Source organism: Salmo salar, chromosome 17 (assembly GCF_965601325.2).
Source record: "Salmo salar chromosome 17, fSalSal1, whole genome shotgun sequence".
Lineage (NCBI taxonomy): Eukaryota > Metazoa > Chordata > Actinopteri > Salmoniformes > Salmonidae > Salmo > Salmo salar.
Window position 1 is genome coordinate 27,857,501 of NC_138307.1, and position 13,151 is coordinate 27,870,651.

The 13,151-nt window shown below is 50.6% G+C and overlaps 1 protein-coding gene across 1 annotated transcript in view; it reads left to right on the forward strand.

Moving 5' to 3' along the window:
- ppef1 (protein phosphatase, EF-hand calcium binding domain 1) overlaps positions 1–13,151 on the forward strand; it is a 32,764-nt gene that overhangs the window by 14,128 nt on the left and 5,485 nt on the right. Inside the window, exons 8-11 of the mRNA XM_082963308.1 lie at positions 674–823; positions 10,672–11,229; positions 11,301–11,372; positions 11,599–11,784. Coding sequence (XP_082819434.1) covers positions 674–823; positions 10,672–11,229; positions 11,301–11,372; positions 11,599–11,784 — 966 coding nt within the window. The remainder of the gene's footprint in view (positions 1–673; positions 824–10,671; positions 11,230–11,300; positions 11,373–11,598; positions 11,785–13,151) is intronic.

Sequence of the window (13,151 nt, forward strand, 5' to 3'; positions counted from 1 at the left end):
TCTCTCCTCTGCAGACATGTACACCTTTCTCTCTCTCTCTCTCCTCTGCAGACATGTACACCTCTCTCTCTCTCTCTCTCCTCTGCAGACATGTACACCTCTCTCTCTCTCTCTCTCTCTCTCTCTCCTCTGCAGACATGTACACCTTTCTCTCTCTCTCTCTCTCTCTCTCTCCTCTGCAGACATGTACACCTCTCTCTCTCTCTCTCTCTCTCTCTCTCTCTCCTCTGCAGACATGTACACCTCTCTCTCTCTCTCTCTCTCTTCTCTCTCTCTCTCTCTCTCTCTCTCTCCTCTGCAGACATGTACACCTCTCTCTCTCTCTCTCTCTCTCTCTCTCTCCTCTGCAGACATGTACACCTTTCTCTCTCTCTCTCTCTCTCTCTCTCTCTCTCTCTCCTCTGCAGACATGTACACCTTCTCTCTCTCTCTCTCTCTCTCCTCTGCAGACATGTACACCTTTCTCTCTCTCTCTCTCTCTCCTCTGCAGACATGTACACCTTTCTCTCTCTCTGCAGACATGTACACCTTTCTCTCTCCTCTGCAGACATGTACACCTCTCTCTCTCTCTCTCTCTCTCTCTCTCTCTCCTCTGCAGACATGTACACCTTTCTCTCTCTCTCTCTGCAGACATGTACACCTCTCTCTCTCCTCTCTCCCCTCTCCTCTGCAGACACATGGCAGGGACATCCTACTGCTGATCCAGGATGTGTTCAGCCTCCTCCCCATAGCAACAGTCATCGATAACAAAGTGCTCATCGTCCATGGAGGAATATCAGACATGACAGACCTGGATTTCCTCAGCTCTATAGAGAGACACAAGGTGAAAACAGATTGTAATCCTACAGGTACTACAGGTCCTGGGTAGTAGGTCCTGGGTAGTAGGTCCTGGGTAGTAGGTCCTGTACTGTAGGTCCTGGGTAGTAGGTCCTGTACTGTAGGTCCTGTACTGTAGGTCCTGTACAGTAGGTCCTGTACTGTTGGTCCTGGGTAGTAGGTCCTGTACTGTTGGTCCTGGGTAGTAGGTCCTGTACTGAAGGTCCTGTACTGAAGGTCCTGTACTGTTGGTCCTGTACTGTTGGTCCTGGGTAGTAGGTCCTGTACTGTAGGTCCTGTACTGTAGGTCCTGTACTGTAGGTCCTGTACTGTAGGTCCTGTACTGTAGGTCCTGTACTGTAGGTCCTGTACTGTAGGTCCTGTACTGTAGGTCCTGTACTGTAGGTCCTTGGTAGTAGGTCCTGTACTGTAGGTCCTGTACTGTAGGTCCTGTACTGTAGGTCCTGGGTAGTAGGTTCTGTACTGTAGGTCCTGGGTAGTAGGTCCTGTACTGTAGGTCCTGTACTGTAGGTCCTGTACTGTAGGTCCTGTACTGTAGGTCCTGTACTGTAGGTCCTGTACTGTAGGTTCTGTACTGTAGGTCCTGTACTGTAGGTCCTGGGTAGTAAGTTCTGTACTGTAGGTCCTGTACTGTAGGTCCTGGGGTAGTAGGTCCTGTACTGTAGGTCCTGGGTAGTAGGTCCTGGGTAGTAGGTCCTGTACTGTAGGTCCTGTACTGTAGGTCCTGTACTGTAGGTCCTGAACTGTAGGTCCTGTACTGTAGGTCCTATACTGTAGGTCCTGAGTAGTAGCCTATGAGGAAATGGTCCAGATATCAGAATGTGTGGTTGTTCCATTGAGAGAATCCTGTGACCTTGTTTTCTGTCTACCAAACAGTCGGCCATTTGGAACAACAACAATTCATCCTACTGTTCTCTAGCCTGCAATCCACCCTGGCTGGGATAGAACTGAAGGACTTTTGCCACTGGCTAGCCGGGCTAGTACTAGACCACAATTTTTACTAGCTCGGGTCCGAAATAAGTGCCATGAGATCTTTGAAAATACAACATATCCTTGGTGGCAGGGCTAGTTGTACACATGTTTATACTGACCCGGTCTGAAACGTACTAGTAGACTGGCTTCATTTCCATCCCTGACTGTAGTGAAACAGAGTGACATTCAGTCAGTGGGGATTCAAGATAACTGTACTCTCTTTCCTCTGTCTACTCATTGCAGGTGAAATCTGCCCTGAGGCTTCCTAGGACGAGTCTGAACCATCTGGAGGTGACTAGGAGCAGTAGTCAGGTCCTGATACAGTAGGATGACTAGGAGCAGTAGTCAGGTCCTGATACAGTAGGATGACTAGGAGCAGTAGTCAGGTCCTGATACAGTAGGATGACTAGGAGCAGTAGTCAGGTCCTGATACAGTAGGATGACTAGGAGCAGTAGTCAGGTCCTGATACAGTAGGATGACTAGGAGCAGTAGTCAGGTCCTGATACAGTAGGATGGAGATGACTAGGAGCAGTAGTCAGGTCAGATCCTGATACAGTAGGATGGAGGTGACTAGGAGCAGTAGTCAGGTCAGGTCCTGATACAGTAGAATGACTAGGAGCAGTAGTCAGGTCCTGATACAGTAGGATGGAGGTGACTAGGAGCAGTAGTCAGGTCAGATCCTGATACAGTAGGATGGAGGTGACTAGGAGCAGTAGTCAGGTCAGGTCCTGATACAGTAGGATGACTAGGAGCAGTAGTCAGGTCCTGATACAGTAGGATGGAGGTGACTAGGAGCAGTAGTCAGGTCAGGTCCTGATACAGTAGGATGACTAGGAGCAGTAGTCAGGTCCTGATACAGTAGGATGGAGGTGACTAGGAGCAGTAGTCAGGTCAGGTCCTGATACAGTAGGATGGAGGTAACTAGGAGCAGTAGTCAGGTCAGGTCCTGATACAGTAGGATGGAGGTGACTAGGAGCAGTAGACAGGTCAGGTCCTGATACAGTAGGATGGAGGTGACTAGGAGCAGTAGTCAGGTCCTGATACAGTAGGGTGGAGGTGACTAGGAGCAGTAGACAGGTCCTGATACAGTAGGATGGAGGTGACTAGGAGCAGTAGTCAGGTCAGGTCCTGATACAGTAGGATGGAGGTGACTAGGAGCAGTAGTCAGGTCCTGATACAGTAGGATGGAGCTGACTAGGAGCAGTAGTCAGGTCAGGTCCTGATACAGTAGGATGGAGGTGACTAGGAGCAGTAGTCAGGTCAGGTCCTGATACAGTAGGATGGAGGTGACTAGGAGCAGTAGACAGGTCAGGTCCTGATACAGTAGGATGGAGGTGACTAGGAGCAGTAGTCAGGTCAGGTCCTGATACAGTAGGATGGAGGTGACTAGGAGCAGTAGACAGGTCAGGTCCTGATACAGTAGGATGGAGGTGACTAGGAGCAGTAGTCAGGTCCTGATACAGTAGGATGGAGCTGACTAGGAGCAGTAGTCAGGTCAGGTCCTGATACAGTAGGATGGAGGTGACTAGGAGCAGTAGTTAGGTCCTGATACAGTAGGATGGAGGTGACTAGGAGCAGTAGTCAGGTCCTGATACAGTAGGATGGAGGTGACTAGGAGCAGTAGTCAGGTCAGGTCCTGATACAGTAGGATGGAGGTTACTAGGAGCAGTAGACAGGTCAGGTCCTGATACAGTAGGATGGAGGTAACTAGGAGCAGTAGTTAGGTCCTGATACAGTAGGATGGAGGTGACTAGGAGCAGTAGTCAGGTCCTGATACAGTAGGATGGAGGTGACTAGGAACAGTAGTCAGGTCAGGTCCTGATACAGTAGGATGGAGGTGACTAGGAGCAGTAGACAGGTCAGGTCCTGATACAGTAGGATGGAGGTAACGAGGAGCAGTAGTCAGGTCCTGATACAGTAGGATGGAGGAGACTAGGAGCAGTAGTCAGGTCAGGTCCTGATACAGTAGGATGGAGGTGACTAGGAGCAGTAGTCAGGTCAGGTCCTGATACAGTAGGATGGAGGAGACTAGGAGCAGTAGTCAGGTCAGGTCCTGATACAGTAGGATGGAGGTGACTAGGAGCAGTAGTCAGGTCAGGTCCTGATACAGTAGGATGGAGGTGACTAGGAGCAGTAGACAGGTCAGGTCCTGATACAGTAGGATGGAGGTGACTAGGAGCAGTAGTCAGGTCAGGTCCTGATACAGTAGGATGAAGGTGACTAGGAGCAGTAGTCAGGTCAGGTCCTGATACAGTAGGATGGAGGTAGGATGGAGGTGACTAGGAGCAGTAGTCAGGTCCTGATACAGTAGGATGGAGGTGACTAGGAGCAGTAGTTAGGTCCTGATATAGTAGGATGGAGGTGACTAGGAGCAGTAGTCAGGTCAGGTCCTGATACAGTAGGATGGAGGTGACTAGGAGCAGTAGTCAGGTCAGGTCCTGATACAGTAGGATGGAGGTGACTAGGAGCAGTAGTCAGGTCCTGATACAGTAGGATGGAGGTGACTAGGAGCAGTAGTCAGGTCCTGATACAGTAGGATGGAGGTGACTAGGAGCAGTAGTCAGGTCCTGATACAGTAAGATGGAGGAGACTAGGAGCAGTAGTCAGGTCAGGTCATGATACAGTAGGATGGAGGTGACTAGGAGCAGTAGACAGGTCAGGTCCTGATACAGTAGGATGGAGGTGACTAGGAGCAGTAGTCAGGTCAGGTCCTGATACAGTAGGATGGAGGTGACTAGGAGCAGTAGTCAGGTCCTGATACAGTAGGATGGAGGTGACTAGGAGCAGTAGACAGGTCCTGATACAGTAGGATGGAGGTGACTAGGAGCAGTAGTCAGGTCAGGTCCTGATACAGTAGGATGGAGATGACTAGGAGCAGTAGTCAGGTCCTGATACAGTAGGATGGAGCTGACTAGGAGCAGTAGTCAGGTCAGGTCCTGATACAGTAGGATGGAGGTGACTAGGAGCAGTAGTCAGGTCAGGTCCTGATACAGTAGGATGGAGGTGACTAGGAGCAGTAGACAGGTCAGGTCCTGATACAGTAGGATGGAGGTGACTAGGAGCAGCAGTCAGGTCAGGTCCTGATACAGTAGGATGGAGGTGACTAGGAGCAGTAGACAGGTCAGGTCCTGATACAGTAGGATGGAGCTGACTAGGAGCAGTAGTCAGGTCAGGTCCTGATACAGTAGGATGGAGGTGACTAGGAGCAGTAGTTAGGTCCTGATACAGTAGGATGGAGGTGACTAGGAGCAGTAGTCAGGTCCTGATACAGTAGGATGGAGGTGACTAGGAGCAGTAGACAGGTCAGGTCCTGATACAGTAGGATGGAGGTAACTAGGAGCAGTAGACAGGTCAGGTCCTGATACAGTAGGATGGAGGTAACTAGGAGCAGTAGTCAGGTCCTGATACAGTAGGATGGAGGTGACTAGGAGCAGTAGTCAGGTCAGGTCCTGATACAGTAGGATGGAGGTTACTAGGAGCAGTAGACAGGTCAGGTCCTGATACAGTAGGATGGAGGTAACTAGGAGCAGTAGTTAGGTCCTGATACAGTAGGATGGAGGTGACTAGGAGCAGTAGTCCGGTCAGGTCCTGATACAGTAGGATGGAGGTGACTAGGAGCAGTAGTCAGGTCAGGTCCTGATACAGTAGGATGGAGGTGACTAGGAGCAGTAGACAGGTCAGGTCCTGATACAGTAGGATGGAGGTAACGAGGAGCAGTAGTCAGGTCCTGATACAGTAGGATGGAGGAGACTAGGAGCAGTAGTCAGGTCAGGTCCTGATACAGTAGGATGGAGGTGACTAGGAGCAGTAGTCAGGTCAGGTCCTGATACAGTAGGATGGAGGAGACTAGGAGCAGTAGTCAGGTCAGGTCCTGATACAGTAGGATGGAGGTGACTAGGAGCAGTAGTCAGGTCAGGTCCTCATACAGTAGGATGACTAGGAGCAGTAGTCAGGTCCTGATACAGTAGGATGGAGGTGACTAGGAGCAGTAGACAGGTCAGGTCCTGATACAGTAGGATGGAGGTGACTAGGAGCAGTAGTCAGGTCAGGTCCTGATACAGTAGGATGAAGGTGACTAGGAGCAGTAGTCAGGTCAGGTCCTGATACAGTAGGATGGAGGTAGGATGGAGGTGACTAGGAGCAGTAGTCAGGTCCTGATACAGTAGGATGGAGGTGACTAGGAGCAGTAGTTAGGTCCTGATATAGTAGGATGGAGGTGACTAGGAGCAGTAGTCAGGTCAGGTCCTGATACAGTAGGATGGAGGTGACTAGGAGCAGTAGTCAGGTCAGGTCCTGATACAGTAGGATGGAGGTGACTAGGAGCAGTAGTCAGGTCCTGATACAGTAGGATGGAGGTGACTAGGAGCAGTAGTCAGGTCCTGATACAGTAGGATGGAGGTGACTAGGAGCAGTAGTCAGGTCCTGATACAGTAGGATGGAGGTGACTAGGAGCAGTAGTCAGGTCAGGTCCTGATACAGTAGGATGGAGGTTACTAGGAGCAGTAGACAGGTCAGGTCCTGATACAGTAGGATGGAGGTAACTAGGAGCAGTAGTTAGGTCCTGATACAGTAGGATGGAGGTGACTAGGAGCAGTAGTCAGGTCCTGATACAGTAGGATGGAGGTGACTAGGAACAGTAGTCAGGTCAGGTCCTGATACAGTAGGATGGAGGTGACTAGGAGCAGTAGACAGGTCAGGTCCTGATACAGTAGGATGGAGGTAACGAGGAGCAGTAGTCAGGTCCTGATACAGTAGGATGGAGGAGACTAGGAGCAGTAGTCAGGTCAGGTCCTGATACAGTAGGATGGAGGTGACTAGGAGCAGTAGTCAGGTCAGGTCCTGATACAGTAGGATGGAGGAGACTAGGAGCAGTAGTCAGGTCAGGTCCTGATACAGTAGGATGGAGGTGACTAGGAGCAGTAGTCAGGTCAGGTCCTGATACAGTAGGATGGAGGTGACTAGGAGCAGTAGACAGGTCAGGTCCTGATACAGTAGGATGGAGGTGACTAGGAGCAGTAGTCAGGTCAGGTCCTGATACAGTAGAATGAAGGTGACTAGGAGCAGTAGTCAGGTCAGGTCCTGATACAGTAGGATGGAGGTAGGATGGAGGTGACTAGGAGCAGTAGTCAGGTCCTGATACAGTAGGATGGAGGTGACTAGGAGCAGTAGTTAGGTCCTGATATAGTAGGATGGAGGTGACTAGGAGCAGTAGTCAGGTCAGGTCCTGATACAGTAGGATGGAGGTGACTAGGAGCAGTAGTCAGGTCAGGTCCTGATACAGTAGGATGGAGGTGACTAGGAGCAGTAGTCAGGTCCTGATACAGTAGGATGGAGGTGACTAGGAGCAGTAGTCAGGTCCTGATACAGTAGGATGGAGGTGACTAGGAGCAGTAGTCAGGTCCTGATACAGTAAGATGGAGGAGACTAGGAGCAGTAGTCAGGTCAGGTCATGATACAGTAGGATGGAGGTGACTAGGAGCAGTAGACAGGTCAGGTCCTGATACAGTAGGATGGAGGTGACTAGGAGCAGTAGTCAGGTCAGGTCCTGATACAGTAGGATGGAGGTGACTAGGAGCAGTAGTCAGGTCCTGATACAGTAGGATGGAGGTGACTAGGAGCAGTAGTCAGGTCAGGTCCTGATACAGTAGGATGGAGGTTACTAGGAGCAGTAGACAGGTCAGGTCCTGATACAGTAGGATGGAGGTAACTAGGAGCAGTAGTTAGGTCCTGATACAGTAGGATGGAGGTGACTAGGAGCAGTAGTCAGGTCCTGATACAGTAGGATGGAGGTGACTAGGAGCAGTAGTCAGGTCCTGATACAGTAGGATGGAGGTGACTAGGAACAGTAGTCAGGTCAGGTCCTGATACAGTAGGATGGAGGTGACTAGGAGCAGTAGACAGGTCAGGTCCTGATACAGTAGGATGGAGGTAACGAGGAGCAGTAGTCAGGTCCTGATACAGTAGGATGGAGGAGACTAGGAGCAGTAGTCAGGTCAGGTCCTGATACAGTAGGATGGAGGTGACTAGGAGCAGTAGTCAGGTCAGGTCCTGATACAGTAGGATGGAGGAGACTAGGAGCAGTAGTCAGGTCAGGTCCTGATACAGTAGGATGGAGGTGACTAGGAGCAGTAGTCAGGTCAGGTCCTGATACAGTAGGATGGAGGTGACTAGGAGCAGTAGACAGGTCAGGTCCTGATACAGTAGGATGGAGGTGACTAGGAGCAGTAGTCAGGTCAGGTCCTGATACAGTAGGATGAAGGTGACTAGGAGCAGTAGTCAGGTCAGGTCCTGATACAGTAGGATGGAGGTAGGATGGAGGTGACTAGGAGCAGTAGTCAGGTCCTGATACAGTAGGATGGAGGTGACTAGGAGCAGTAGTTAGGTCCTGATATAGTAGGATGGAGGTGACTAGGAGCAGTAGTCAGGTCAGGTCCTGATACAGTAGGATGGAGGTGACTAGGAGCAGTAGTCAGGTCAGGTCCTGATACAGTAGGATGGAGGTGACTAGGAGCAGTAGTCAGGTCCTGATACAGTAGGATGGAGGTGACTAGGAGCAGTAGTCAGGTCCTGATACAGTAGGATGGAGGTGACTAGGAGCAGTAGTCAGGTCCTGATACAGTAAGATGGAGGAGACTAGGAGCAGTAGTCAGGTCAGGTCATGATACAGTAGGATGGAGGTGACTAGGAGCAGTAGACAGGTCAGGTCCTGATACAGTAGGATGGAGGTGACTAGGAGCAGTAGTCAGGTCAGGTCCTGATACAGTAGGATGGAGGTGACTAGGAGCAGTAGTCAGGTCCTGATACAGTAGGATGGAGGTGACTAGGAGCAGTAGACAGGTCCTGATACAGTAGGATGGAGGTGACTAGGAGCAGTAGTCAGGTCAGGTCCTGATACAGTAGGATGGAGATGACTAGGAGCAGTAGTCAGGTCCTGATACAGTAGGATGGAGCTGACTAGGAGCAGTAGTCAGGTCAGGTCCTGATACAGTAGGATGGAGGTGACTAGGAGCAGTAGTCAGGTCAGGTCCTGATACAGTAGGATGGAGGTGACTAGGAGCAGTAGACAGGTCAGGTCCTGATACAGTAGGATGGAGGTGACTAGGAGCAGCAGTCAGGTCAGGTCCTGATACAGTAGGATGGAGGTGACTAGGAGCAGTAGACAGGTCAGGTCCTGATACAGTAGGATGGAGCTGACTAGGAGCAGTAGTCAGGTCAGGTCCTGATACAGTAGGATGGAGGTGACTAGGAGCAGTAGTTAGGTCCTGATACAGTAGGATGGAGGTGACTAGGAGCAGTAGTCAGGTCCTGATACAGTAGGATGGAGGTGACTAGGAGCAGTAGACAGGTCAGGTCCTGATACAGTAGGATGGAGGTAACTAGGAGCAGTAGACAGGTCAGGTCCTGATACAGTAGGATGGAGGTAACTAGGAGCAGTAGTCAGGTCCTGATACAGTAGGATGGAGGTGACTAGGAGCAGTAGTCAGGTCAGGTCCTGATATAGTAGGATGGAGGTTACTAGGAGCAGTAGACAGGTCAGGTCCTGATACAGTAGGATGGAGGTAACTAGGAGCAGTAGTTAGGTCCTGATACAGTAGGATGGAGGTGACTAGGAGCAGTAGTCAGGTCAGGTCCTGATACAGTAGGATGGAGGTGACTAGGAGCAGTAGTCAGGTCAGGTCCTGATACAGTAGGATGGAGGTGACTAGGAGCAGTAGACAGGTCAGGTCCTGATACAGTAGGATGGAGGTAACGAGGAGCAGTAGTCAGGTCCTGATACAGTAGGATGGAGGAGACTAGGAGCAGTAGTCAGGTCAGGTCCTGATACAGTAGGATGGAGGTGACTAGGAGCAGTAGTCAGGTCAGGTCCTGATACAGTAGGATGGAGGAGACTAGGAGCAGTAGTCAGGTCAGGTCCTGATACAGTAGGATGGAGGTGACTAGGAGCAGTAGTCAGGTCAGGTCCTCATACAGTAGGATGACTAGGAGCAGTAGTCAGGTCCTGATACAGTAGGATGGAGGTGACTAGGAGCAGTAGACAGGTCAGGTCCTGATACAGTAGGATGGAGGTGACTAGGAGCAGTAGTCAGGTCAGGTCCTGATACAGTAGGATGGAGGTGACTAGGAGCAGTAGTCAGGTCAGGTCCTGATACAGTAGGATGGAGGTAGGATGGAGGTGACTAGGAGCAGTAGTCAGGTCCTGATACAGTAGGATGGAGGTGACTAGGAGCAGTAGTTAGGTCCTGATATAGTAGGATGGAGGTGACTAGGAGCAGTAGTCAGGTCAGGTCCTGATACAGTAGGATGGAGGTGACTAGGAGCAGTAGTCAGGTCAGGTCCTGATACAGTAGGATGGAGGTGACTAGGAGCAGTAGTCAGGTCCTGATACAGTAGGATGGAGGTGACTAGGAGCAGTAGTCAGGTCCTGATACAGTAGGATGGAGGTGACTAGGAGCAGTAGTCAGGTCCTGATACAGTAGGATGGAGGTGACTAGGAGCAGTAGTCAGGTCCTGATACAGTAAGATGGAGGAGACTAGGAGCAGTAGTCAGGTCAGGTCATGATACAGTAGGATGGAGGTGACTAGGAGCAGTAGACAGGTCAGGTCCTGATACAGTAGGATGGAGGTGACTAGGAGCAGTAGTCAGGTCAGGTCCTGATACAGTAGGATGGAGGTGACTAGGAGCAGTAGTCAGGTCCTGATACAGTAGGATGGAGGTGACTAGGAGCAGTAGTCAGGTCCTGATATAGTAGGATGTTCAGTATTACATTGTGTTCTTGTTTTATTTTGTATATGTGTATTTTATTGACTATCAGCTGTAAAGTTTACCCTCAGGGATAATACAGATTCTCTACTCTACTCAGGGCCAGCCAGAGAGCCCCCGGTGTAGGAGTAAGGGCCAGGCAGAGAGCCCCCGGTGTAGAAGCAGGGGTCAGGACCATGGCCAGCCAGAGAGCCCCCGGTGTAGGGGCCAGCCAGAGAGCCCCCGGTGTAGGGGCCAGCCAGAGAGCCCCCGGTGTAGGGGCCAGCCAGAGAGCCCCCGGTGTAGGGGCCAGCCAGAGAGCCCCCGGTGTAGGGGCCAGCCAGAGAGCCCCCGGTGTAGGGGCCAGCCAGAGAGCCCCCGGTGTAGGGGCCACCCAGAGAGCCCCCGGTGTAGGAGCAGGGGCCAGGCAGAGAGCCCCCGGTGTAGGAGCAGGGGTCAGCCAGAGAGCCCCAGGTGTAGGAGCAGGGGCCAGGCAGAGAGCCCCAGGTGTAGAAGCATGGGTCAGGACCATGGCAACATCCCCAAGAAGAGACGTCACCTCACCAGACAGGGCAGCTCTTCCTCCTCATCCTCGCTCTGCTCCCCCCGGGGGTCGTCCCGCCTCACTCTGCGCCGCTGCCTTTCTCCCAGCATGCTGAGTTCCACCGACAACCTCCAGGTGTTCTTCCTAATGATGATAATAATAACCAATAATAATAACAACAATATTAATAATATAGTTATTGTTAGGTGCCCTTCCTGGACTCCTTCACTGCCCTCCCCGTCCGTCAGCCGCCCAGGGAGGAGTTGGAGTGGAAACAGGTGAGAGCAGAGCGCGACCTACAGGCTGGAGGCCAAACCGTGGTGGTTGGTTGGATCTGTGGATCAAGAAGATTACAAAATAGACTTGCAAAATTTGGCTTCCTGCTCTTTTCTCTTCCTACTAAAGTTGATATATAGTTCAAACATTGTCTAACAGGAAGTTATCCTATGCACCAATCCTGCATTCCGGTAGTAGTGACCATTCTGACTGTGTCTCATGTTGAAGGTAGTAGATTTGCTGTGGAGCGACCCGAAGAGCCAGCCAGGCTGCAGTCCCAACACCTTCAGGGGAGGAGGCAGTTACTTCGGGCCAGACGTGACCAGACGCCTGCTGGAGAGACACGGCATGACTCTGCTGATCAGATCACATGAGTGTAAACAAGAGGGCTACGAACTCTGCCACGATGGACAGGTGATCTGTTAGGCCTGCTTCTGATCTCCATTGGACTAGCTGTATAAGATATATGATAGTTAATGTGTCTGGGACACCCCCCCCCCCCCATGGCTAGTAGACAACAGGACTAGCTCTATAAGATATATGATAGTTAATATGTCTGGGACACCCCCCCCCCCCCCCCCCCATGGCTAGTAGACAACAGGACTAGCTCTATAAGATCTATGATAGTTAATATGTCTGCGACCCCCCCCCCCCCCCCTCCCCCCATGGCTAGTAGACAATAGGACTAGCTCTATAAGATATATGATAGTTAATATGTCTGGGACCCCCCCATGGCTAGTAGACAACAGGACTAGCTCTATAAGATATATGATAGTTAATGTGTCTGGGACCCCCCCATGGCTAGTAGACAACAGGACTAGCTCTATAAGATATATGATAGTTAATGTGTCTGGGACCCCCCCATGGCTAGTAGACAACAGGACTAGCTCTATAAGATATATGATAGTTAATGTGTCTGGGACCCCCCCATGGCTAGTAGACAACAGGACTAGCTCTATTAGATATGATAGTTAATGTGTCTGGGACCCCCCATGGCTAGTAGACAACAGGACTAGCTCTATAAGATATATGATAGTTAATGTGTCTGGGACCCCCCCCCCCCCATGGCTAGTAGACAACAGGACTAGCTCTATAAGATATATGATAGTTAATGTGTCTGGGACCCCCCCATGGCTAGTAGACAACAGGACTAGCTCTATAAGATATATGATAGTTAATGTGTCTGGGACCCCCCCATGGCTAGTAGACAACAGGACTAGCTCTATTAGATATATGATAGTTAATGTGTCTGGGACCCCCCATGGCTAGTAGACAACAGGACTAGCTCTATAAGATATATGATAGTTAATGTGTCTGGGACCCCCCCATGGTTAGTAGACAACAGGACTAGCTCTATAAGATATATGATAGTTAATATGTCTGGGACCCCCCCATGGCTAGTAGACAACAGGACTAGCTCTATAAGATATATGATAGTTAATGTGTCTGGGACCCCCCCATGGCTAGTAGACAACAGGACTAGCTCTATAAGATATATGATAGTTAATGTGTCTGGGACCCCCCCATGGCTAGTAGACAACAGGACTAGCTCTATAAGATATATGATAGTTAATGTGTCTGGGACCCCCCCATGGCTAGTAGACAACAGGACTAGCTCTATAAGATATATGATAGTTAATGTGTCTGGGACCCCCCCATGGCTAGTAGACAACAGGACTAGCTCTATAAGATATATTATAGTTAATATGTCTGGGACCCCCCCCCCCATGGCTAGTAGACAACAGGACTAGCTCTATAAGATATATGATAGTTAATGTGTC